This window comes from Argiope bruennichi, chromosome 9 (genome assembly GCF_947563725.1).
Source record: "Argiope bruennichi chromosome 9, qqArgBrue1.1, whole genome shotgun sequence".
NCBI classification, from domain to species: Eukaryota; Metazoa; Arthropoda; class Arachnida; order Araneae; family Araneidae; genus Argiope; species Argiope bruennichi.
The window spans coordinates 51,374,611-51,400,553 of NC_079159.1; the positions used below are offsets into that span (position 1 = coordinate 51,374,611).

The 25,943-nt window shown below is 27.6% G+C and overlaps 1 protein-coding gene across 1 annotated transcript; it reads right to left on the reverse strand.

The window, feature by feature from the left end:
- Positions 1–10,668: 10,668 nt before the first annotated feature.
- Positions 10,669–14,724, reverse strand: LOC129984511 (ADP-ribosylation factor-like protein 4C). The gene is made up of 2 exons (XM_056094404.1): positions 13,248–14,724; positions 10,669–12,837 (listed from the first exon to the last, which is right to left on the reverse strand). The coding sequence occupies exons 1-2, from the start codon at positions 13,847–13,849 to the stop codon at positions 12,819–12,821; spliced, it is 621 nt and encodes a 206-aa protein (XP_055950379.1). The 5' UTR covers positions 13,850–14,724; the 3' UTR covers positions 10,669–12,818.
- Positions 14,725–25,943: the final 11,219 nt, after the last annotated feature.

Below are 25,943 nucleotides of genomic sequence, written 5' to 3' on the forward strand. Positions count from 1 at the left end.
ACTATAAAGATACATTTTTTTTAACGAATATCCCCTAATCCGGTGGACCTTAAGTCTGATTTCAGCCAAGTTGCTGAGAAATTACTGTCTAACGCCCCTGACGCCACTTACTCTCACTGTTCCACTGCTTTTTTGTAAAGTAGTTGCAACTCTAAAGAAACGTTCTTGAACAACATGATTTTCTATAGCGTTAAGCGAGTATATACATAATTATCAGTCGTACGAGATTTTCCTGTTTTACTTAAAAGTTTGACGGTCATTTAAATAAAAGTTTAATTAAGTTAAGTAACAATAACAAAAATAAAAAATACGAACCGGCACTTCATTCAATTAATGTAATTCTAGTGATTAGTATTATTTTTAATGACCATTTGACAGCAATTTTGGCCTAATGTGTCCTTGACCACAATTAGTATCTATATTTTATGTTTTAAGATAACTTTTATCTGAATAAGTATCATTGGCTTAATATGTCTTTTTAACCTTTTCCGGGCTTGTGTTGTCTTTGGCATCACCGGAATATGCTTTTATATGCATTCTTGCTTTTGATTTGGGTTGGAGAAAATTTGATGGGGGTAGATAATTTTATGAACTAGGAAAAAAAAATTTAAAAAATGTTAATTTATTTATCTTGTTGAAATTAGTTAATCTGCCATTATAGAATAATTTTAAACATGACATAATCCTAAATTGTTTTGCTCAAATTTTAATTTCTTTTACTAACAAACAATAATTTGGAGTCGGAAAGGCTTGATAATATCTTAGATAGTACCTTCTTAACCTTAGTATTCAATTTATTGCCTCATTTGGAAAATGACTGAATAATAAAAATAAAAAAAAATAGGACAAAAGTTAAAGTCGTTTCATTTCAAATAAAAAAATACATAAATATATAAAAAGTCATTTAGGCTTAACATCTTTAGGGGAAATATTTACAGCAAAATCTCATTCCTTCAGATGAATCTTTCAGTAATAAGTTGAATTCGGTAATGTAACAGTCACATGCTAAAAACTCATGCTGTTTTCTGATGTGCTATGATGTAATTCGTTGAGTAAAAGATTCCAAAAATAACTTGACAGAGCATATATGATCAAGGTTACGTGATGATGAATTGAGTCAATTCTGCATCGTTTCGAAACCCAGTTAGCCACACAAAATAATAAATAATAATAATATATATGTAATGGTATCTCTTAATCTAATTTAAATCCTGATTAATTTCCTACTTTTTATTTAAATTTAACTAATATTAATTTTATTCTAAAATGTTCGCTTATTTCCTGATTCAATTCCTCTTTTTTATTTAATTGTTTCTACAAAGACAAACACAAAGATTAGAGACAAAAAAATTGACAAAATTCATGAAATAATTGCACGACTATTAAATAAGTATCATTTAAAAAAAGACATTTTTTTAAATTTTAAAAAAGCGAAAAAAAAACATTTTTTGTGCAATAATATTTTCAGAAGTTATTGCGAAAAAAACCCTCCAAAATTCAAAATATTTAGAATTCTGCAAGAGTTAAAAAAATTTGTGCAATGATATTTTTAGAAAATATTGGAAAAAAACTCAAAAATTCAGAATTTTTAGAATTCTGAAAGAGTGAAAAAAATTTTTTTTGTGAAATTATATTTTAAGAAGTTATTGCGAAAAAACTTCAGAATTCAGATAATTTTTAAGTAAATGTTTTCAAGGATTTTTTTTAAGTTAATATAATAAGGTAATTCCGAAAAGGAAAAAAAAGCATATCTTCAATATCTTAACATCATGTAAATAAAACCATTAAAAAGAATAACCCATTGAGCTGTTTTCATAATTGAACGTTGAAACAATTGTCAAGAATTGTCCATGATGCCAAATTACATCGTTAAAGTACTTTGCGAAAGAAAGTTCTTTCCTTCCAACAACATTTTCAAATTTCGTGTCTTAGTAATTAAATGAGAAAATTAGTCTTCAGTTATAATCATCATTTTCGCATTAGTACATGAATTGAAGAATTGTATTATTTTTAAATGTAAAAGCCTTGGATGATCTTGGAACTATTTCTAAATTTTGAATAAAGTTAATAATGAAAGTTAAAGTACTTACAGTAATGGCAGACGATAATTATTAAGTAATCAAGTTTTATCATAAAGAAAAACAGACGTCATTTTCTTTCAACTACAATAAGATACGAAATGGATACCAAGATTAAATGGACTCTTAATGTGTATCACATGATCATGAATTGTCTGAAGCGAAGAGATATTCAATAACACTCTTAAATGAATTGTGTTTTCTTTTAAAAAATGTCACAGTTAATTACAATCGAATCTATACATTTTTTTAATTAAAAAAAAAACAAAATGTTATGAGTGTGTATAAGCATATTATTTTCAATATCATATTTAGTACATATTTTAAAACAAAAAATGATCTGCTTTTGATATTATTTTAGTATAAAACAACTTTTATTCATCAAAAATCTGCGATAAAAAATATTTCACAATACGATTTTTTTTTTTTCTTTCAAGCGTAGCAAAGATGGAAATACCACATAAACTGGAATTAATTTTTTTTACAAATTTTTGTAGATTAAAGTAGTGCGTATATCATGATAGTTTATGTTAATTATTACTATAGTTAATTTTTGTTTATTTAAATTTATGATTGTTTATATGATAATCTGTAATATATTAAGAAAAGTAATTATTTTGCATATATCGATTATAGTATAAATCACTGCTGATCCTTAATTAAAAGTTAATTTAAATACACTTGAAATTATTGAAAAAACTTTGGTAAAATACAGCAGATTACCAATTATTCTGATGTTTTAAGAGGGCAAGGGGGTGAGAAATCCTCAAACAAAGTCTTGATTGTAAGTATGAAAAATAGAAACAACTAACTTATAGATATATACAAGGAGTGATACTTTAATACCATACAAATTGATATATCAAGATTGCACAAAATTAAAATCCTTTCATATATAACATGTTTGATTTTTTTTTTTTTTTTTTTTTTTTTTTGCTAAACTAAAAATGACTTTTGCATAAACTACTATACAAAATTCTTGAATTACCTAAAATGTGAATTTTAGGTCATTCAAGAATTACCTAAATTGAATTACCTGAAATAAAAATAAAAATTTTTTATTTAAAATTAAAATATTAATTGGATCAGACAATTTTTTTTTAAAACCCCATTTTAATTTTTCCCACAAAGTATTAATATTTTTTTTTCATCAGTACTGCACATTTTATTCATAAATGCTGAAATATATGAAAGGTTTGAAAGAAAATATCGAGAAACTTAATTAAATAGTTAATTTTTTATTAATAAAAATATGAAAATAAGTCAAATCAATAATTTCTTCTATGCAAATTGCTAATCGTCTGCTTTAAATTTTTACAAAACGATTAATAAAAATACTAATAACAGCTTTTCATATGTATTCTCGTGTTTCAACAATAAAAATTTATATTTTTTTTCACGAATATTTACGTTTTTTGCTTTAATTAAAATTTGAGTGATGAACTTTTCTTTTTGATATCGTTTTGTTGAGTCGCAACTCCACATTTCTCACAACTCGTATACTCTTTTCAAATACAAAAATTTATTATTTCGTAGAAATAATGCTGTTAAAGATGACAGGAGAATCAAGTTGTAGTAATTCTTTAATCCAATTAAATAAACTTTAGAATTCTTTTAAAACCTATACAAAATGTTGCTAAAATATTTTTTAAATAAAATAGAAATATCAAAAAATTAAGGAAGTGTAATTTAAAGTTTACTGTTGCAAATTAACGAAGCATCTATAAATTTCTCTATTTTAAAATTGTCTGTGACTGACTGTTCAAATATTTTATTTATTAAAAGTTACTATCATGTTTATAAAAAAAAGAATATATGTTCTCATTTCAAAAGATAACGCATGCCAGGAATATTTAATGTAACTCCAAAACATCCTACAAATAACCTTGATTTGTAGCTGTTTTCATAATCTATAGCATTCTGTACACAATTCACGAGTAAGCCACTGACATTGTAAATGTTAAAACCTTACAAAGGCACGAGTGTAGTTAAAGAATAAGGTCAGGATGAGTAGAATCTAAGCCTCAAGAGATAAAAGTTCGACAAGAAAAAGATAATGTTGAACATACGCCGAATTCTAGTTGAATGTCAATGAAAACAATGCGGAATTAACTTCTTGTAATCTAAAAACAATAAAAAGAAAAGAAAAAGAAAACATTTAAATGTTACATTATGTATGAAAATGATTCAACAAATAGTATATTTAATCTGATTCAATGATATTAATTCTGTCTGGAAAAAGGTTCGCTTATACAAAAAAATCGTTTCGTACAGTTTTGAGAGATAAGTTCATTTCAATTAAAAATAGTTTGCTACAGAAATTTTCATAAAAAACGTTGGTTAACGATATCTTTATTTATTTAAGAAAACTCCTGATTCGTTTAAATTTTTTATAAAATCATCATCACTTTAATTAAATTATTAATTGTATTTACCAAATATGACCAGTACATTTATCAAAATTATCACAGTTTGGCCTAAAAATTAAAGACCTAAAAAACTATAATCAAATTTAATTTTGATTATAATTTCATTAAAAAATTATTAATTTGATAAATAAAGCGAACGTTGTGTATTCAGTTGCAACATAAAATTAAATCAATTTTTTAAAGCTAATCTTGATATGAAAATGAATTACAACTACAGAGGCTTTCAGATTTCTTGAGTTGAAAGTGTATCTTTATAATTAATCAAAAAAGACCACAGCGTTTCATTTTTAGACTATATTCCGAAAAAAAAAAATACTTCAATTATTTTACAATGTAGCGTATTCCTTTTTTTGTGATTACTGGTCATAGTCAAATTTTTTTAACGTTATTTTGAGATTTTTTTTTTCCTTGTATCTAACTAGTTCTGAATTTTAGACAGATTATTCACATAGTCCACGCTTTATCTAAAACCCCAAAATTTCTTCAGTTAACCTTCTGAAGGGTCTATCAAACCAATAGCACAGTTACCATATTTTATTAGACTAGTTTCAAATATTTGCAGGCTTGCTGACTAAATAACAAAATTTAATATTTTGTACGAAATTTGCCCTTTAAATAACTGTATTATTTTATTATTTTTATTCAGTTTTAATTTAATCAAATTTTAAGATAAATATTGCATGAACTAAAATTTAAAGGTACAGTAAAACAGGAAATTCAAAAAATATCAGTTAAAAGACAACTTTGAAGTAAGAAAATCTAAACATACATTATTTCAGAAGGATTTAAAATCGTCTGCCTATTTAATTTAGGAGAATTTTTAATGATTTTTTTTTTCGTGAAATTTGTTTTGAGGTATTTTTAAAATCTTTTGCTCCGATAAATTCTAATTTTAAAATAATCATCTAATCGAGTGTGTACAAAAAATGCTTTAGTTTTAGATATTGCGCGAAATTATTTAAGGAATTTCTCTTTTCTCCTTCATTTTGAGATATAGTGCTTTTTATAAATAAAATCAAACCTCAAAACTAATGTAAGGTACAAGAAAAAAATTTATATTTTCACAAATTTTCATAATTTAAAAATAATTTTCTTGGATGCATATGTCTTTCAAAATATCCTAATGTCTTAACTTATCCATGAGCCCGATTCGCCTACATTTTTATTTCAAATTCATTCATTCTATTTCAAATAAATAGTAATATCATAAAACAGACCATTTAAAATTAGATAACGATGTGCTATATCATACTTTGTATCGGATGGTGCTCTGCAATAGATATCGTCACGGTTAAAGACACATTTACAAGAAACAAAATTACCATAAAATTAAATGTCCATTGAAGGAAATTAAATTTCCAAAATTGAGCAAGAACGATGAAAGCAAAATAAGAATTTCATCTGTTTCAACTGCCAAGTTTTGTAAAAGAATGTTTCAATTTAAGATCGAAACATAGTTAAAGAAACTTTGTCTCTTTGATCTTCACGTTATTTGAAAATAATAACATCACGCAGCTCTGATCATTAGGAATAATCCATTATGCTGTTTTTCGTGATTGAGCTTCAAAATGATTATCAAGCAATTACCATGTTCCCAAATTACATGGCATCATTAGAAGTATTTTGTAAAATAATAATAATAATTTACTTCAAACATTATTTTCGAATTTCGTGTATTATCAATTAATAGCGAGAAATATTCTGTGAAACATATTTTTCTTATTACAATATGAATCTTCAAATAATTACATTTTCACAAAACGGGGGAAAAAGGACAAAAACTATGTTTGATTATAGCTCCATTTTTTTAAAAATCTTTTCTCGAATTTTACTTTTTAATACAAAACCAAAATATAGCAGAATTTCTCATTTCTAGAAGTAACAGAATCTCTCTTATCATACAACAACGGCACATCGCCGATGACAGAGGATCAAATATACATTTAGAGAACTTCAGATAATAAATATTTAAGATTAGATTTTGTGATACAATGTGCAGGAGTTGCAGCACCCTAAGTCTGTTAGTTATGTTTTTCAATCTTTTGGTCGAAATTAAAGACATAATATCGAAAATATAGCAGATTATCTATATATTTAAAATTAAAAAAAAAATCCCCAGGCACAACCACCGGTACGATTTTTACAACTTTTATTTCATATAAAAATTTATGTTCTAGTTATATGGTCAATTTTCTGTTACACCATCACAGCCTTTTTCCAGAGAAATCTCAAAAAACGCTATTTCATTACACATTTTTTTTATATACGGGAAAAACCATGACGGAATTCTCCATTCTCGAACAGCTGGTCATCGTAGACGGCCATATTAAAATATATACACATCACATACATAAGATTAAAATACATATAAAGCCGGTTACAAAATGTAATAAAGTTCCACAAATTTGGTAGCTGAAACACGAATCGAACTTTATTGATTTTGCTTTTAGTGTTTTTTACATACAAGTATACAAAGAGAAAGTAACCGTAACCATAAAAAAAATTAGATTGTGTATATCTATGATAATATATTGCATTTTTGTGCAAACTGTTATAAATAGCGATGAATTGATAAGGGAATTTGAAAAATGCGGCTATCTGAAGATCAACCTGATAGGTGAATTCACGATAATCTTATCTGTTGCCACGTACCTGAAAAATGTTGTTTCGTATCCCTTTCAGTAGTGAAAGTGTGATGATTCATGGCAGTAATACAAAGATAATAAAAAAATCAGAGCATTCCACGTTGATTACAAGAATGATGTGTATAAGTGTTGTAAAAGTTGACGACGTGGGCGAAATAGTATTACATGCTTATACCTTTTTGAAGAAAATAAGCAAAGGATGTTTCTTTTTTGCAAATATGAAATCGCACATTTCTATAGTTCCTATAAATTGCATACTGTCTGTGATTTTTTAAAAAATTAATGCGATTTTTTAAATTATGGATTCTTTTTTTACTACTTTGTATAAATCCATTATCATTTTTTTATACTAAGCTAAGGGGAAAAAAAGAACAGAAACTAGGAAATAACTGAAAGCAATAGCGGATACAGTTAATACAACAAACGTAATAGAGATTTTAATTTAATCACATACTATTTTAAGCATTCGTTACGGCACTCCACCTCAACACCGTGCACGAAGCACATCGTTGGCACTATTTTAAGCAGTGGGGAAAATCGTATATCTTTTTTTTTTTTTTTTTTTGAAAAATAGATTAATGTTACGAAAGATCCGAGCAGCGCACAAAGTCACTCACTCCATTGTAATTTTAAATTTAAAAAAAAAAAAAAATTCAGTCATAATAATTTTCTTTATTCTTTAATAGTTTGAGAATATTGACTTACTTTTAAAACTCTGAAATTTTAAAAATTAAATTTCAAATAATCTACTATTATCGAAATTTGTTTTAATTTTCAATTGCTTAGTTTCAAGTTGGGCCTGGGTATTTTAATCCTGTAAAATTACAATGACTTTATATTGTTATTTTTGCCATTTGAATTTTTGTACTATAAATAGTGTAGAAGTATTATTTGTATTTAGAATAGTTTTATTAAATTCAAAATCTTCACCTTTACATTTAGAATATTACACCGCAAAGTCATCCCAGCTAATTCGCTACACAATAAATAAATTTAAAAAAAAAACGCGTGTGTATATGTGAAAATGACAAATCTATGTGCTCTACTATTTTGGAAAATGCAAACGTAATAAAGTGCAAACAGACAAAAACCCTGAAAAATAAACGAACTCAGATCTGTTTACTTACACAGTAAAAGACAACCCGGATTCGGTTCCAAAAATAGTTAAGATAAAACGACCTTATAGTGAAACATGCTTTGGAATTAGCATTAAAATTGCATCATATGGGATTTTAAAAATAATCAAGTTACGAGGAATATTATAAAGATACAATCCCCAGCACAATTTTTTTTTTTTTTTTTTTTTTTGTACAGTATTTAGAAATCGAACTAAAAACATAATATAATCAATTCGAAGAACTATTTCGTTCCGTTTACCGAAATAAGTAATTTTAAAAGACAGTTATAAGACAAAAAATGTTAGCTGCAAGATATTAATACTTGTTTTCTATCTGTGATATCAAAAATTATTGGGAAATAATATAATTAAAAATCATTTTTCATTTATTCTGTGAAGGTTTTTTTGGATTACTGAAAATAATTTCGTACTGTATGTTTACTGCAAGCACGAACGACTTTAAAATAATATTCATTCTTAAATTTCATGTTTATATTTAACAACTTATTTATGAAGTTAATTATTAAATTTTCCTATTGTGAAAGTATCAAATTTAAGAGAAAAGTTAATTTCGATTGGGACTATTTGCAAATAATTTATAGGATTTTTTTTTTTTTAATACTAGAGTTTCATGTTTAATGTATGTCATTTTTAAATGATTAATGTATTTTGAAAGTTTGAAAAAGAAATGCACATTCTATGAAATTCTTTATCTTCTTTGCAGTGTGGTTTTATTCTGACAATCTCTATAGGATATACCATTTAACTTAGAGGTGCCATAACCGGTAGAGATAGAATTTGAAGAGTCAAAATGCATACATTAGATTTTTTTTTTTGAAATTTTATTTAAAAATTAGGCTAAATTCTGGTGATATTGAGAGATAACTAAAAATATTATTATACAAAATTTATTTTTAAATTATTTTCAAAATTGTCTTTTAAACTATACAAATTTAGTAGTTGTATATTTTTTTATTCCTAAATTTTGATAAATATACATATATATATTTTGCATAGTTTTCAATAACAAATTCACACTTTTATTCAAACCATTTTTATTGCTTCATCTAAAAATTATGAAGGTGATTGCCTTCCATTATTTTATGTCAGGATTTCACAAATTAACTGTTTAAAGGAGGAATCAGTTAATGAAACTGCACTGCAAAAAACAATGTGATATTAAAAATAGATGATCAAACATCAGGTATTTAATTTGAATCCATTATGAAGATTCATTTAAACATAAACAGAACCGGTGCAAGGCTATTAAAGGAACATGGTTTCATGGCTAACATAATTTGATGCTTAAAAATACTTTGTTGGAGGTGTTAAAAGATATAATTGAAATTAAATGTAATCAATATTCCTAGCTTTTATATTATTATTATTAAAAATATTAATTATGAATGGAACTGATAGCATGTTGAAATGTCAATAATTGAATAAAATAATGCAACTGCAGTAAAAAATTTTATTTTTTATATTTGAATTTGGCAACACAAACTAAAAACACTCTACATCATTTGCACAATAAATAACAATCAGCAAAAGGCCTCTACAAATAAAACACTCATATAATTTACTTAGTTCAATATTTATGTGAAAAAAATATATAAGTTAGTAGGACAAACTAAGTAAATATAACAACTAGTAATAGTTTTAATTTAAGATTAAAATCATCTTCATTTGGGTATTTTGTGCATTAATAAGTTAACACTTAAAAAAAAAGAAGAAAGTAAAATATCTAGTAAACCTACAAAGGCTACAGCCCAAAATTTGAAGTCAATAAAATTTTTCTGAATTTATACAAATTCAATAAAACTGCAGTGAATTCAAAAAATACTAATTTCAAATATAGGATAAAAATCTAAGTTATTGCAATCAAAGACATGTCTCGGTGATATTATGATAAAAATTATTATCTGTATCAAAACAAATAGACCATATTAAAAGACCATAATCAGATCATAGTAGATTATATTATTATATAGTAATTTAATAGATCAATACAAATAATCCTATTAAATAACTTTAATATGATCTATTTGTATTTAAAAATTATTACTGTAATTGAACAAGATTTTATTTTAAACATCAGGTGTTGATACTTTGTTTAATGAAATACATACAAAATTAGAATTGTTTAATTTCATTAATCTTTTATATAACTTTTGCATGAAATTCAATTGTTCATAACTTTAAAAGTGCCTCAATTTGCTTTGTCATAAGTTTATTATTTTTACAATTTATGGTATCTCAAAAAACAATGTTATATTACTTTAAATAATAAAACCAAAATTGAACCATTCTATTAGAGTTATGGATGACAATGAATTTAATAATATTGTTATTATAAATGATATAAATTATATCTTTTTTAATTAGAAATTTAAAATTTTATTGATTTAAATAATTTACCAGAGTATATGAAGTACAAATATTTGATTTAAGATAAAATATAATGAAAAAATTGAAATTACAACTTTCCAGTTAATCAAAAAGGAAATTCTAACAGAAGACTATAAAAGAATTCTAGTATGATGTCTACATCAAAGTTAATTGAATTTTTATAAAAATATTATGAAAGATTTTTTTTACAAACTCTTTCATTAAATCATTCAGATGTATTATACAAATGGAAATCAATAATACACCAGTGCAATAATACCACACATGTAGTCTAGCTTACATATAACAAAAATTATTTGTTAGAACAGCAATAATACACAAAGATATGCCAATGTCATCAAAATAATAACTAAATTTTAATTTTTATGTGGAGATGAGAAATGTTAGGACTTTTCCAATATGTTTGCTAAAACTGTGAGAATACAAAGTAAGATTATGTATATCAAGAAATTTTTATTGTGGATATTGGTAACATTTCCATTTGAATTTCAGCTAAATACTTGATAAAAAAAAATGAATCCAAAATCATTTATTAGAATGTGTTGAATAACCACATTTGAATTATTTATCATAAACTTTTGTTCCATTTTTAAATAACTTTCTTTTTAAAGTTAAAAAGTTTTTTTTTAATGATGAGAAAAAATAATTGCTGCAATTTACCAATCAGCTAAAAGGTCTAAATGGGAAGAATAGAATTAATAATTACTAGCTTTGTAATCATAAGCTGTAGGCTCATATTTTTGCCAACTCTGTGGTTTCTAGAGATGTCAAAAAATTATTAAAAACTATTTTGCATGATTATGCAATAGGATTTTATATTCTTGGATATAAAAAATTCATAGTACAACTTGCTCAATCTGGTGAGCAAGTAGCAAGACAAAATTTAGTAAGCAAGCAACATTAATTGTAAAACAATGGTGCCAACAAGTAAATGATTCTCATGATCCAGAGAAAGAATAGCATCTTGTGAATGACTTATTGGTGATAGGCAAGTTTCATTAAAAGAGAAAAAGCTGTTCAAAATTTCACACAGCAAAAAGAATATTAACCAATTATTTCATAGAAACTTCACATTAGTAGGTATAATATTAAAAAAAAAGAATGAACAGCTTTTTTTAGCATGGTAATATTACCAAATTCCAAATGTATTGTGGTTAAAGAACAGATATATACAGCTGTTAACAGTGAGTGAAAAATGAGTGCCAATAGCATTCAATAGTTTTTAAAAATTAATTTTAAACAAATGTATGCTTTAAAAAATTATTTTTCATCATTGATAATTTTTTAATAAAATTTGATTATTGGTGAAAAAAAGAAAAGGTTGCTTTATAAATACTGTATTTTATCATAATAAATTTCTAAAATATAATTTATTTGAAAAATGCTCTCAAACTTCTATTTTCTCCCTTTGTATGGAAATATTTCAATTATATTCAATACTAAAAATAATTTAAATAAATTCCTTGCAATTAATAGTCAATACTATAAGTTAACTAAAAATATATAATTACAAATGTGCACAAGAAATAGCTTATATTTCTGAATTATTCATGTATGATATTTTGTTCCATTTATAATAACTCACTCAGCAAATGACAAATTATCAATCATACAATGAAGGTTTTTCGAAATGTTGTGAGAATTCTTTCTCATAATGAATAAGATAAAAATACAGCTGTAGAAAGATCATTCCGGCAGTTCAATGTCAGTTATTATTGAAATGCCAGAATGATTATTTTGCATATTTCCGAATTATTCAACTGAGTATTGCAATATGAATACTTTTTTAAATTTGGTTAATAACAGACAGATTTTTTATTGAGTTAAAATTTATAGAAACTGATTATATTTTTTTAAATTTAAATATTTGTCAAAAATATATAAAAAAAACATTTATGATTAGATTAGGATTATGATGCAAAATGTAACTAAAAATATTAGATAATAGAAAGTAATAAAGAGGTAGTTTTATAGACAAAATGACTTAATTCATACACAATTTGATGAAGTTAAAAAAAAAAATACCCACAGAATTCATATGCTGTACATTTTCTCTCAAATAAATATATTCAGTTCAGTATACAGCTGATATATCAACACAGAATATATCAATATTATTTCTTTTCAACATCAGTGTCACTCATCTACAAGTGGGAAATCTATAAAAATAAATTCACATCAAGAAGTAACAACATGAAATGATTCCACAGTATATTTTAGCTGGGTATTTACATAAAATAATAAATAATTGTTCTTTGATATCACTTCAATTGATTGTATTGTATATGAAGCTCATATTTGATTAGTAGTAATGAATTAAAGTAATTGTAACTTTGAATGTTAAAACAAAAGAAATTTAAAGCAGTTAATCTTTACATATATGACTGAATAATGCCAAAAAGGACTTCATTAGAAGACAAATACACAAATAAGTCTATAAATAAAAAATGAGCTCAGAAATCACACAGTCAAATTAAATTAAAAACTAAATTATTGCCTATATATATCTATACAACTCAGATCCAATAATATACATACAACCTAAGAGAAAACGAAAACATAATTTTACCTTCCTTTCTTTTTCGCTAATTTTGCTAACCTTTTGCGCTTCAAAATCATTTCATACAGAGCTTCTAGCCCTTCGTCAAGTCCTTCACCAATTATAGCACAAGCTGGTTGCACATGCCATAAAACATTGGGCCCTAATTCATGTAGTCCTAAAATCTTTTCAACTTCCGCTGGTTCTTTTGCATTCGGTAAATCCTGTTTGTTTGCTAAGACTAGAATGGGAACTCCTGAATTTTCAGGACATCGTACCGTTTTCAAAAGTTCCATACGCGCTTCGTCCATACGTTCTTGGTCAACACTGTCCAAAACAAACACTATGCCGTCAGTACATCTCGTATACGACCTCCATAAAGGCCTTAATTTATCTTGTCCGCCAACATCCCAAACTAAAAAACTAGTTCCTTTGGCTTTACCCGTAGTTCCTTTAATTTTTTCGCAATTAAATCCTATTGTCGGTACAGTGTTCATGTACTGGTCGAATTTCAGCCTGTACAAGGCTGTAGTTTTGCCAGCAGAGTCCAACCCGATCATGACTACGTGTAATGGTTGGTTTGGAGGTAGGCTATCAAGGATGGATCCACCTTTTACCATCCCAGCACCCATATCCTAAAAGAAGCAACACTCAAATATCACCAAATGATACCAACTGATGCATGGAACATTTCAGTTTGGTAACTGAACACATCTCACCCTGAAACGCGCCAGAGTCGATTGATAAATACTTTGTGAAAAAAGATAACAGTAATGTATCGTTATCGCATGCACGAAGATGTTGAGATATTTACACTTCAGAGGAAAATAAACATTCGCAAAGAATTCCACGAATGATCCGTAAACAAATCCACAGAAGATAGAAAGTCTGTAAACACAAGGTAGCACGCTCTCCAGGATCTAAACTCGTTCCCTCCGAGGTCTGCGGCAAGTGAGGTCAATCAATAAGTAGAAGATTGCCCACGTTGTAAGTGATAAGGATGGTTCTTATCTAACCAGTGGCGAAATCTGATGAATTATTGTGCATTAAATCCGATTGGTTGATCTCTTAATTTCTCGATTCAGATAGACAACAAATGCTTACACACCAGCAATCTGATATAAGTGTATAATTAGGCAACTTCAGCCCAGTGATTAATATATGCATGAAAATGTCCAGAGTTGACAGTTCGGGTCTGTAGCCTCCGATTGCGTAAGTTGTGGGTAAGTAAAGTGATGCCTCCTACCTCTGAAGACCAGTTTGAGATGGGAGCCCGCGGCGTTCGAGTCCAGGTAGAAAAACCACACCGTCACACCCTTTTTTTCTATAGTATTATTCACAATCTGCTAGAAGAATGGTAGTCCAAAATCAATTAACAGGCATATCCAATGGCTGTTTTGCCTATACGCATTGCAATGATCAACTTGAAGAAGTTACTAGCGAATGACAGTCGGCTTCCATTCCTCGTTTCTTACTACCGATCAACCTTTTCGTTCGAAACGCTCTGTCGGTGTTTTCTTTTGACACAAGCGAGCGGGATCACAGCGTGCGTGCATGGGTTGCCTTGTTTACAATGAATGACGCCAAGGTTGGCGAAGAAACTAGTCGCCAAATTAGACCGCCAGCGATTGCAGATCAAGTTATTGTTTGAATTTTTTTTTTATTTATCACAGAAAATATTGAGAAAAAATACAATATATCAATATTTTTAAGAAATAATAACAAGTAAAATAATAAGGAACCTAGCTGTTTTACAAATTGTTAAATGCCAGTAAAGTTTTTATTTTTTTTAACACTAGTAAAAAAATTTTGAAGCAATTTAATTTTGTGAAGTGATAATTTTTTTTTGAAAAAAAGCCTGAAAATCAAATCAAATAAGTTTATTTTTAGAAAACATTAAATAAACCTGGAAAAAGAAAAAAGATTATTGTTTATATAATAGAAAACCTATTTCTTTTATGTTTTACCTCCATTTTATTTTGATTTCACCTAGCAAATAAATCTAAGTATTTCTTTATAAGACCTTAAAGTTGAAGTAATTAAAAATTTGATACAAAAGCTTGCGATAAAATTTTTATTCAGTTAAATTATCAGTAAAACCAGCTAGTCATCAACTCCTAGTCCTCCTTTGAACAAACACAACAATGGAAAATATTCTTACCTCTTTGCAATCATCAAGTGGCCTTTCCTCCTCAAACTACCTTAGCTGCTCATGCAACGACTTTAAAACTATTTTTTTTTTTTTAAGTTAACGACAATGAAATTCATCACAACCACCCATCAAAATTCATCACAACCACCCATCAAATTGCTATCTAATCAAAATTTACATACAGCTTTTACTCCCAAACTTCATTGCTTAATGAATTATTTTCATGGTACTTTCTTCAGGTTGAGGAAGAGTACATTGGCTCCAGTATTTAAAGAAATATTTCAATGAAAACAATATATATTTCAAAGATAAAAGGAAAATTTCACATTTTAGTTTTTTTTTTTTTTTTTTTTTTTTTTTTTTTTTTTTTAAGGTAGATTCCTGTAAGAAGACTATCTATTTCAATGGTTTTCGTGAAAAGATTTCGGGAAAATTTCTTCAGCTCTTTACCGATCATGGTCCTTAGAATCCCAAAACCACTATTCGTTCAAAAGTTTATATATATATATATGGAAATGTGGGGGGGGGGAGGCGGAAATTTTCATTTCTCTATTGTATTGTTTCTATCTCCTTAATATTGGAGATAGAAAAATAAACCCAAGCAGCCAAATTAGCGGCTCATTAAGACGAACAACTTTTGCATTTAAAATTTTTCGATAACTTCATTATCTTAAAAGTTAGGGGCAGAAAAGTGATTTTCAAACCCTAATTTTGACTATTTCTAACATCAACAGTTTATGTTGCCAGATTGTAACTTAGATGTAAAGGAATCTATCTACCTTTACCTTAAAGCTTGCCGCGGGGATTTTTTTTAAAAATTTCATTTGGAAGTTTGCCATTTTTCCAAGAAGTCATGTTTTGATGTAATGTCATAGCAAAAGTAATCTGATTGTGAAATGTGATTTTACTTCACCCCTTTAATTCATAAATGCACCGATATACATGGCGAACCTAATAGTGGTGTTTGATGCACCAAGCCTCCACTGGTTATAATGCCACTGTTTTAAAGAAGGTTGACATGTGGAATTAAAACCTCAAAACAGAAACTTTTTTTTAAGGTTTTATTCTTTTTCTTCCAGCAGCAGCGAGGAATGCGACGGGCTATTGAAGAATATCAGTCGAAGGCTGCAATGGAAGCCACCCTTCAAACGATTCCTGGAAAAAGGTCGAAGGTTTGACGACAAATCTTTACCTCCCCGGGTGGTCTACAAGGGTCACTTGAAATGGGAGCAGGGGATTGGCAGGTGGTCAAGGCTTCTGATAGAGGATTCTGTGCAACTATTTTTCATTGAAGAAAAAGAAAAACAGAACTCAAGAAACTCTCGATTTTCCCCCTTTCAAGTTTGTAAATGTATTTTAAATGTTTCAGAAATCCATTGACTACACAGAAAATGAAATCTGTAGAAAGTGACTAAAAATATGAAAACTAAACAGCAAACAAATATTTTACAGAGTAACAGAAGTTTTCAATTGATTCTTGTTATCAAACATTCTAGAAGAACATCGTATAAAACATTTATTCTTTTCTTATATTAAAATCAACATTTAACATTAATTATAAAATGTTAAAATAGAATAAACATTTTATTTAATAGCAATATTGATCATTTTAGCTCGAAAGTATTCTTATAATTTCTTTTTTAAAAAAGCAGACGATTTTCTTCTTTATTTATTCGTATGTTAAAAAGATTCAATACTAAAAGAAAGCTCAGCTTTATTTTAAAAACAATAATTCAATGGTAAATAATTTCAATTCTGCATTTTCACTTACCATTTTCTTGACTTTATGAAGGGAAAAATAATGCATAATTTAATAGCCTGCTTTTTTTTTTTTTTTTTTTTTTTTTTGAAAACAACATTTTTGACAATTTTTTTCTTCTCATAACCCTTCCCAGGTTCAAAAAAATTAATGAAACTAGTATTCTTGTCAGTTAATTTTTTTCCTTGTTACGTTAAACATTTTGACCCTTTCATTATCTCAAAAATTAAAAAGCAAATTAATCAGCGTATATTTCTTTTTATTTAATTAAAAAAAATAGTCTTGTTATGATTTATTTACTAATAAAACATAATCGATCTAAATTTATAAACAAGATATTAAAAGAAAAAAAGATAAAATTTACTATGCAAAATGACGTGTTTATGCATTTATAACTAGAAAAAAATACTAACAGGTAGTTAGAAAATAAAGTTGATAAAATAAGAAAAGAATTTAAAAAACAGGTGAATTCATTAGAAAATTCTAAAAAATAACGAAATTATATCGCTACATCAAAAATATAAGAAAATTGATTTGTGTAATTTTTCTCATCACCAGGAGATTAAAAAATAATTTTTGAAATGCATAAAAAACAGCAATTAAAAAATATGAAATTTTGAATCAACTTGTGATATTCTTGTTCCATTTTTGAAAAAAATGAAAATTAATTTTAAAAAATGAAACTTAAAATATTATATACGATTTATGACATCCAATTCAGATTGAAATCAAAACTTCGAATCTTGGCGCTAAATCCCCAAATATAGCAACCCAACCAATCTACCTCTCACCTACCAACGAAGTGGAATAGTCCGAACTGCTTCAGATCTCGGGTTGCGCCGGCAATTACCGTACGAAGTTTTAGCTGCAGGGCGCGTGAATTGTTCTGTTTTCGTTTTTTTATTTTATTTATTATTATTCTTTTTCGCGTTCTTTTGAATCTCCCCATCCCTTAGAGCTCAAGCAATCTAATTACTTCCAAATTCCGTTATATTTAGCCGTTACGGTTATGTTTTTCGAAAAGCCTTGCTAAACAAAAGCTCGAAGACTCATCTTTTTCTGTTTTTGATGAACTTGACTGATAACGTTGAAAGGAGGCAACTTTTGTCCAGCTGATGACTAGCAAAATAACTTTTTTCTCCCCATCCTTGCAGCTTTTTGTTTATTTTATTTTATTTCTTCACCTTTGGAATTTCTCGTTGAAAGAGAATAAGTTATAGGGTTTCTATGCAATTAATTTCGTCAATCAAGATAAGAGGTGTTTCTTGACGTTAAAGTACAAATAAATGTCTACGGATAAGATAACTTTATTTTTGAAGAATGTGTTGTTCAACAAAGATAAGGTTTAAGTTTAAAATTGTGAGTATTTTTAAATAAACATTGGACATTTTCACTTTTTCCAAAAGTTTTACGGTTAAAAATTATTGAAGCTTTTTACTTAATTAATTAATTAAATTTTAATTGTTGCTTTGTGAACAGTTTTTTTTTATTTATTAGATGTATTCGAGGAAATGATGACTGAAATAAGTTGAATTAATATATAAATATTTGTAGATGCGAGTTTTATTTTACAAAGCATTTGATTGAATTTCAAAAATTAATTTAATTTTATAACAGTGATAAAAAAAAACAGAATAGCAGTAGGTAGAAATGAATAATAATATAAGTATACAAGAGGGCTTGAATAAATAAACTAATTTTGTAGCGGTTACATAACTCTACTACCTTCTCTTTTGATACAACAGATGGCGTTACCTTATTAACATTGAAGTATATTTCCCATGATCTTTCTTGGAGGTCATTATTTATTAGATTGTATTCTAAGTGAGTGTCGTGTATTTTTTTGTTCGTGTTTGTTTTGTCTTGTGAAATGTGGAATTTAGGAACTAATTAAATAACAGTTCCTGAAACTCGTCTATTATTTTCATCATAATGAAAATTATAAAGAGTTTTGTCCCTCTACAATTTTTTTTTATTTTGAATCAAAAAATATTTGGAAATAATTTTCCGAAAATAATATATAGACCTTCTTCATAATTGAGTCAAACTGATCAGTTGGTTATTTTAAAATCCAGGAGTAAATTTTACGATTATAATATGGAAGAAACATTACAACTAGGGATTGCAATACCGGGATACCGAATACCGGTATTTTGAGCCATTTGTACAATTTTGTAATACCGGTATTCACAAGTTTAAATACCGGTTTTTCGGTATTTAACAGAAATTTTTAAAATTGTCTCCACTATATGTTCAGGTTCCGGGAACATAGCAATATAGTATACGTTTTTGTTTTTATGTCTCCCTAACGGGCGAAATTAATTAGCTAATTAATGGCTTAATTAATTGTTTAAATCTAAATTGGCGAAACATGGATTATACCTGAAAGAAAATGTTGTATCCATAACGACTGATGGAGCAACAATCATGAAAAAAGTTGGAAAGTTGATTTGTGCAAATCAGCAGTTGTGCTATGCACATGGAATACATTTAGTAGTAATAGATGTATTATACAAAAAATATAAAGAACAGAAGAATCTAAATACTGTGAATATAGAAACTTCGGATTCCAACTTTGAAAAGAGTAAGAGTGAGAGTGATATTGACAATGAAGATAATGACAATGTAATTGTTGAATAAGATATTGCTAATGAGGATGAAATATTAACCTATCAAAAAATGCTTCCTATAATTTATAAAGTTCGAAAAATTGTTAAAATATTTAAACGTTCCCCTATAAAAAGGATATATTACTAAAATATATACTAACTGAAAATAAAACAGAATATATGTTAATATTAGATTCTAAAACATGTTGGAACAGTCTACCCCTAATGATGGAACGATTTTTGAAACTGAGAAATCCAATCCAAAAAGCAATAATCGACTTAAACCTGCAAATTAATTTTTCAGATAGTGAATTCGACTTAATATGCAGAACTATATCAGCTCTACTTCCAATAAAACTGACTATAGAGGCATTATGTTGGAGAGATTCTAATTTATTAACAGCTAATGCAACAATAAATTTCATGTTGAGTCACTGAAAGAACAGCACACATCACTATCTGAAGAATTATATATTACATTGAAAAATCGCACAGAAGAAAAGCATACCGAAATAGAAAATGTCTGACGGTATTTACATAATTATAATGATTTTAAAAATGAAAATGAAAAGAAGAAAAGAAAATAACCAATTCAAATCTGATTAAGTTAGAATAAAGTTTCTTATAATTTTTTCCCCACAAACCTATCCACATTCAGAATTCGGTTCAATTATCGAAGATTTTGATGTCACTACTGTCGATAGTGAAAAGGAATTGGCTCTTGAGCAAAAATTAGAATTAGCGATAAATAAAAAAAAATTCAACGAACCAAAATATAATACAGAAATCAGCTATATCCAAAATCATCCGACGAGAAATCGATTTATTTGAAGATGAGACATTTAGAGGTAAATACTTGGAAAAAGTATATCGCGCATTGCTAACAGTACCACCAACTAGCATAGATGCCGAAAGAGCGTCTTCGACGGCTGGTCATTTTTGCACAAAATTACGTTCCAGGCTTAGTGACAGTACAATAGATGTATTATTTTTTTAAGATAACATTTCAAAAATTTGTAATAGTACCACAAACTGAATAGTGATATTTACACTTTTTTTGTGATTTAAATAAATAAGATGTTTCTTTACTTTTTTGTGATTATATACTGTTATAATTTATAAGTTACAAATTATTTTTGTGATATTTACTCTCTCTAACAAAACTGGCCAATAAAAAAAGAAGCAACTGTGTTTTCTTTCTTTTTCCAACATTTCTAATACCGGTATTAAAACCGGTATCCCGGTATTGAAATTTTGGTCCGGTATTGCAATCCCTAATTACAACAGAAGTATCAAATTCGTGGCTCTGCGAATAATAATTATAATCAATATAAATAATAATATAAACATTATATTATGATATTAATTATTTAATATTTTAATTATTATAATATTCATTATTTATATTTATTACAAAAATTATAATAAATATAAATAATTTATAACAAATTTATTAATATCATGTAATAATTTTATTATAACATTTTTTTTAATACAAGATTTTTTATTACGTTTAAAAAAATTGTTATATTACAAAATTTCTTATATTTGCTGGATCGCGAGTTGATACCCTTATTATTTCGTAACTTAATTTTTCAAACTCTTAATTATTATTAATCAACTAGAATTTGCTCAACAAAAGCTTAAAAAAAAAAGCCTTAAAAATGAATTTGAAACATAGTTTGAAGATTTTGAATCCTTAAAACAAAAGTTTTCTTTCATTTCCTCGATATTCCCCATACATGTATAAACAGTACCTAAGCATATGCAAATGGTGGAAATCGATATCTAATGATAATTTGAAGAAATATATAATTAAATTTGAAGAAAAATCCAATAAAATGAATTTTAAAATATGAACGCTTGAATTTTACAAATATTTGCTCAACATATTTGGAAATACACGGAAAATCGATATATGAAATTATTTTCATATTTGAAAGACTTATCGGAGTGAGTAACTATTTTCACTTATAAATGGAAATCAATCTCCCATCGGATGCACTATGATTGACGTACAGCCTCGATAAGTATCGAATGTAATCAGAATTCAATATTATCATCATAAGTTTTATCAGAGCAGATAAGATATCCTTCAAAGTTAGAAAGATGGTAGTAGAGGGCAGAGATGCCAAACGCCAAGAAGATAAAAATGATCTTTATGTTGTTTTGCAGTCTCTACTTTCTTATATACAAAGAGAAAATATTGTAATCGTTTGTAGCGTATTGATATGAGCGGGGATAGAACGTGGGACCTTGTGGTTCACAGCCCAGTAACATGACCACAATACAAAAGCAATTGCCGTGCAGCGTAGCTGTTAACTGGCTTATAAGCTGTCATCACACGTTAAAGAATTTAAACATTTTGATGAATCGCCCTGAAAAAGAAATGCAGAGTTAGTTTGACTGTCTGAATATTCGAATACAAATTAACTCGATAATTATAATGCAAAAAGAGCTACACAAATAAATTTTGCTACGCAGATCTATCACCTAATGTTTAAAATTTTTTTGCCACATTTTAAACTAAATCTGTCGAAGGATTGACCGCCTGTCAGTCTATATTTCCTCATGCATGTGAACCATAGAGTGAGATACTGATAGAGGAAGTGCAACCCTATTTTGGTGTAGGACAAGATAAAATCACGTGACCTTGGGACATAATTTATGTTCGCTGTAACCGCATTCTCCATTCCTTATATTTCAATGGCAGATTTTTTCTCGCTTTTAACTGTTGGATTTTAAAGTTTATTTACTCCATGATTAACTATTGCTGTGCAATTGGATGCAAAGGAAAAGCTTCTAAGAATAGTCCTGTATCATCTCACAGGTATGAACAATAAACATATTCTGTTTATATCCATTTTAAGTCAATTTAAAATTTCGCAACCTCGATCACTCAGTGATTTTGGTGTTATAACTGAATAATATTTCATAGTTTGGTTTAGTTATTGTATTAAATTTATTTAACTTGTTATTTAGCTTCATTTAAACTGATGTAACTGCATTATATTTTGCTACTTGCTTTATTTTAATCTCGAATGTGTTGTAAGTGCTTGGCCGCAAGCTTGGAGTGATTTTTTCTTGCCAATACAAGTGTTTACATAAACATTATTGACCGATTAATAATTGTGTATTTATATTAGTGCAAATAAAGTTCCTTATTATTTCCAATATATTGTTTCTTTTTTTACCATAAATATTCGAATCATATTATACCTTAAAAGATATTAAATCATCATTGTGAATGAAATAGTGAAATTAAAACGTTTTATTGAAAATGTTATATAGTAAAATTTTTTATTGTGCTAGCAGTTATTGCAAGTTTTTATAAATTTTAATTAAGATCTAAAAAGAAACCAGAGGATATTCTAAAGATAAGAAACTATTAAAGAAAGAAATGCTATCTTTACAGATAAAAATTTTGTCTAAATGTTAACATTTATTAATAACTTGCGATATGCACATACCCTAAAATCACCGTTTTCGTAAAAATTTCGAATTTCCTTATTATTTCGTATTAAATCAACTTATTTAAGATTCCAAAAATGATTTAATTTTGTTTCTGCGGTAGTTAGAAGCAAAGTTACCGGCAAAATTATAAACCAGAAGCGAAATATTTAAAACTGATACTAACAAGGGGAAAGCACGAGGTTTAAAACTAAGTTCGGGACGAGATTTTGTATAATGGAAATAGAATGTTTATCCATGATCCCCTTAGAATGTTTATCCATGAAAATATTTAGACTCAATAGCAAACCTTAAAACTTTATATCAGCTCTATGATGTGAACGCAATGTCTTAAATAAGTTTGGTATGTGATCTTGTGATTGCAATCGTAGCATTTTGCTTTCAATCAGTTAAAAAGAAGACATCTAAAATATATATAATGTTTTCTTTGCTATATTACAAAATACAAAACGCTCATATGTGGAACTTAATATTGGGAAAAATTATTCTTACAGATTCATTTTGTATTTAAATAAATAAATAAAAAAAATACATATTCAGTTTCCTGATATTGTGATTTCCATAAGGAGAAGTTTTATTTCGGAATACATTTAGAATGTTCCCAGGAGACAACTCTAGTATGTTACTTTTTACCGCTTAACTTTTTGAAATTTCGATAATATATAACATAGTATCAGGAATGAATTTCACTAAAGTTATCGATATTAAGAAAAGAATTATTACTTTGGGGGCAAAATCATACATTTTACTTATTTGAAAAAATACTGAATTATTCTCGTATCTGAAGAACGAATAAAAACTTGATAATATCAAATCATTTTGATAATTATCCGCATTTTTTATTTTTCCTTTTTACTTCCTGATTAAATATTTTATATAACAGATCACGAATTCACATAAATTTTTATTAAAAAATATTGGAAAGAAAATTTCTGGGCAATTTAAATACCATCACGTTGGCACGATAACCGCTAGTTTGGCGTCGTATCACCGGCGGGTATATCGCCAAATCGTATTCTTTTCATGCCTAACTGAACAAGAATACGAAAGTAAAATGCAAGATGGAACGGAGAGGACAAAACACTCTCTATTAGAAGGATTTCCTGGTAAATAATGAGGCATTTCAGTTTTTTCTTGAAATATGCTACATATTCGGATAAGCGTGAAGACTTTCAGTTTTCTGTTCGCCCGTTTAGAAGAAAAAGATTGGAATTATAATGTCAGAACAGTTGAGTTTGCGAAGTCTTTGGAATAATGATTCAAATGCATTGTTGATTCTAGTTCCTTGGCGGCATTTTCCGCCCTTTAATTTTGAAAGTAAAAGTTTGAAGTGTTTTGAAAAATCATTGCTGGAAAAAATGGGCGTAGTTCATTTCTGAAAATTTGAACTTTCTTCAATGGTCAGAAACGATTGGGTTATATTAGTGTAATTTTAAATATATATGCATATATACTTAATACAACTTGTGATGCCGGTTATTTTCGTCATTTGCTGAGTTTATTATTCTTGATACATTTCAGTTTAAAATAATTGGCAATATTACTGCATTCTTCGTAAAAATAATACCGGTTTGCAGCTGAAAAGTGCTTTTATCAATTTTATGTTCATAAAATAAAGCTTTTTTACCATAAAAAAGCATGGAAAAATGTCAAATAAGAAAACCCCTTCTTTTAAAAATCCATATTATATATATCTATATATATATAATTTCGTGCAATGATATTATGGCCAGAAAACATTTTATTCTTAAACAGTTAAATGAACGAATTTCGCAGAAAAAGAAGGAAAGAAAAAAACAATTTCCTTAATTTATTTTTTAAAAGTTATTATTTTACCATAAATGGAGACATTAAAAAAAATTGTATTTTCAATAATTGAGCATGCAATTTCTAACTATTTGTCATCTTGCGCGGGATCGTAATGTCACGTCCTTTTTCACTTTTCCATATATGTAGTATAGATTAAGTATAGTAATCGTCAAAAAATTCAAACGTGAGATTTTGATTCAAAGTGACTCAAACGTGAGATCTCCACGTTTCAGATCTCCCCAAAATCGAAAAACACAGTTTTGGAAAATGTCCGTCCGTCAGTCTGTGACAAAAATAACTCAAAAACGCTTTCATCTAAACGGTTGGAATTTGGTATACGATCTTTACACGAGACAATTTTGTGTAAAATCTGTTCGGAGGAATTCCGTCTGTCCGGTTGTTCGAATATAAGTTAACACGATAACTACAAAACGAAGAGACCTAGATAGGTAAGATTCGGTACAGAGATTTAATATTTACTGTGTAGATACCTGTGAAAGTTTGAGATAAAATATACAAAGGGTTGACTGTCTATCGGTCTGTACCTTCAGAAACATGTTAAAGTGGCAATTCAAAAATGTAATAAATATTTCAAATTAGGTATAGGATTTTGTGACTAAAATCTCTGTTTTGTATCAAATCTTTGTTTCGATCAATTGAGGAAAGCGTGTCTAAAGTACAAAGTCGACTTTCGGGTACTATTAATCACATGATAGAAATTAATCGCCAAAAAAAGAAAAAAACACGCCAATGATGGCACGATAGATTCAATAAAATTTCTAAATTCATACCAATAGACTAATATTTCGTAACTATTGTACGCCAATGGCATGCAAGGTGTTCTTTGGCATGACAAGCTTATTAGAGAATATGCGAGAATTTGTGGATCGACTGGTTGACTTCTCGAAGGTGCGGAATAGGATACA

Bases quoted from the DNA above. Each gene is read 5' to 3' on its own strand.
- LOC129984511 (XM_056094404.1), bottom strand. From the start codon at position 13,849: ATGGGTGCTGGGATGGTAAAAGGTGGATCCATCCTTGATAGCCTACCT.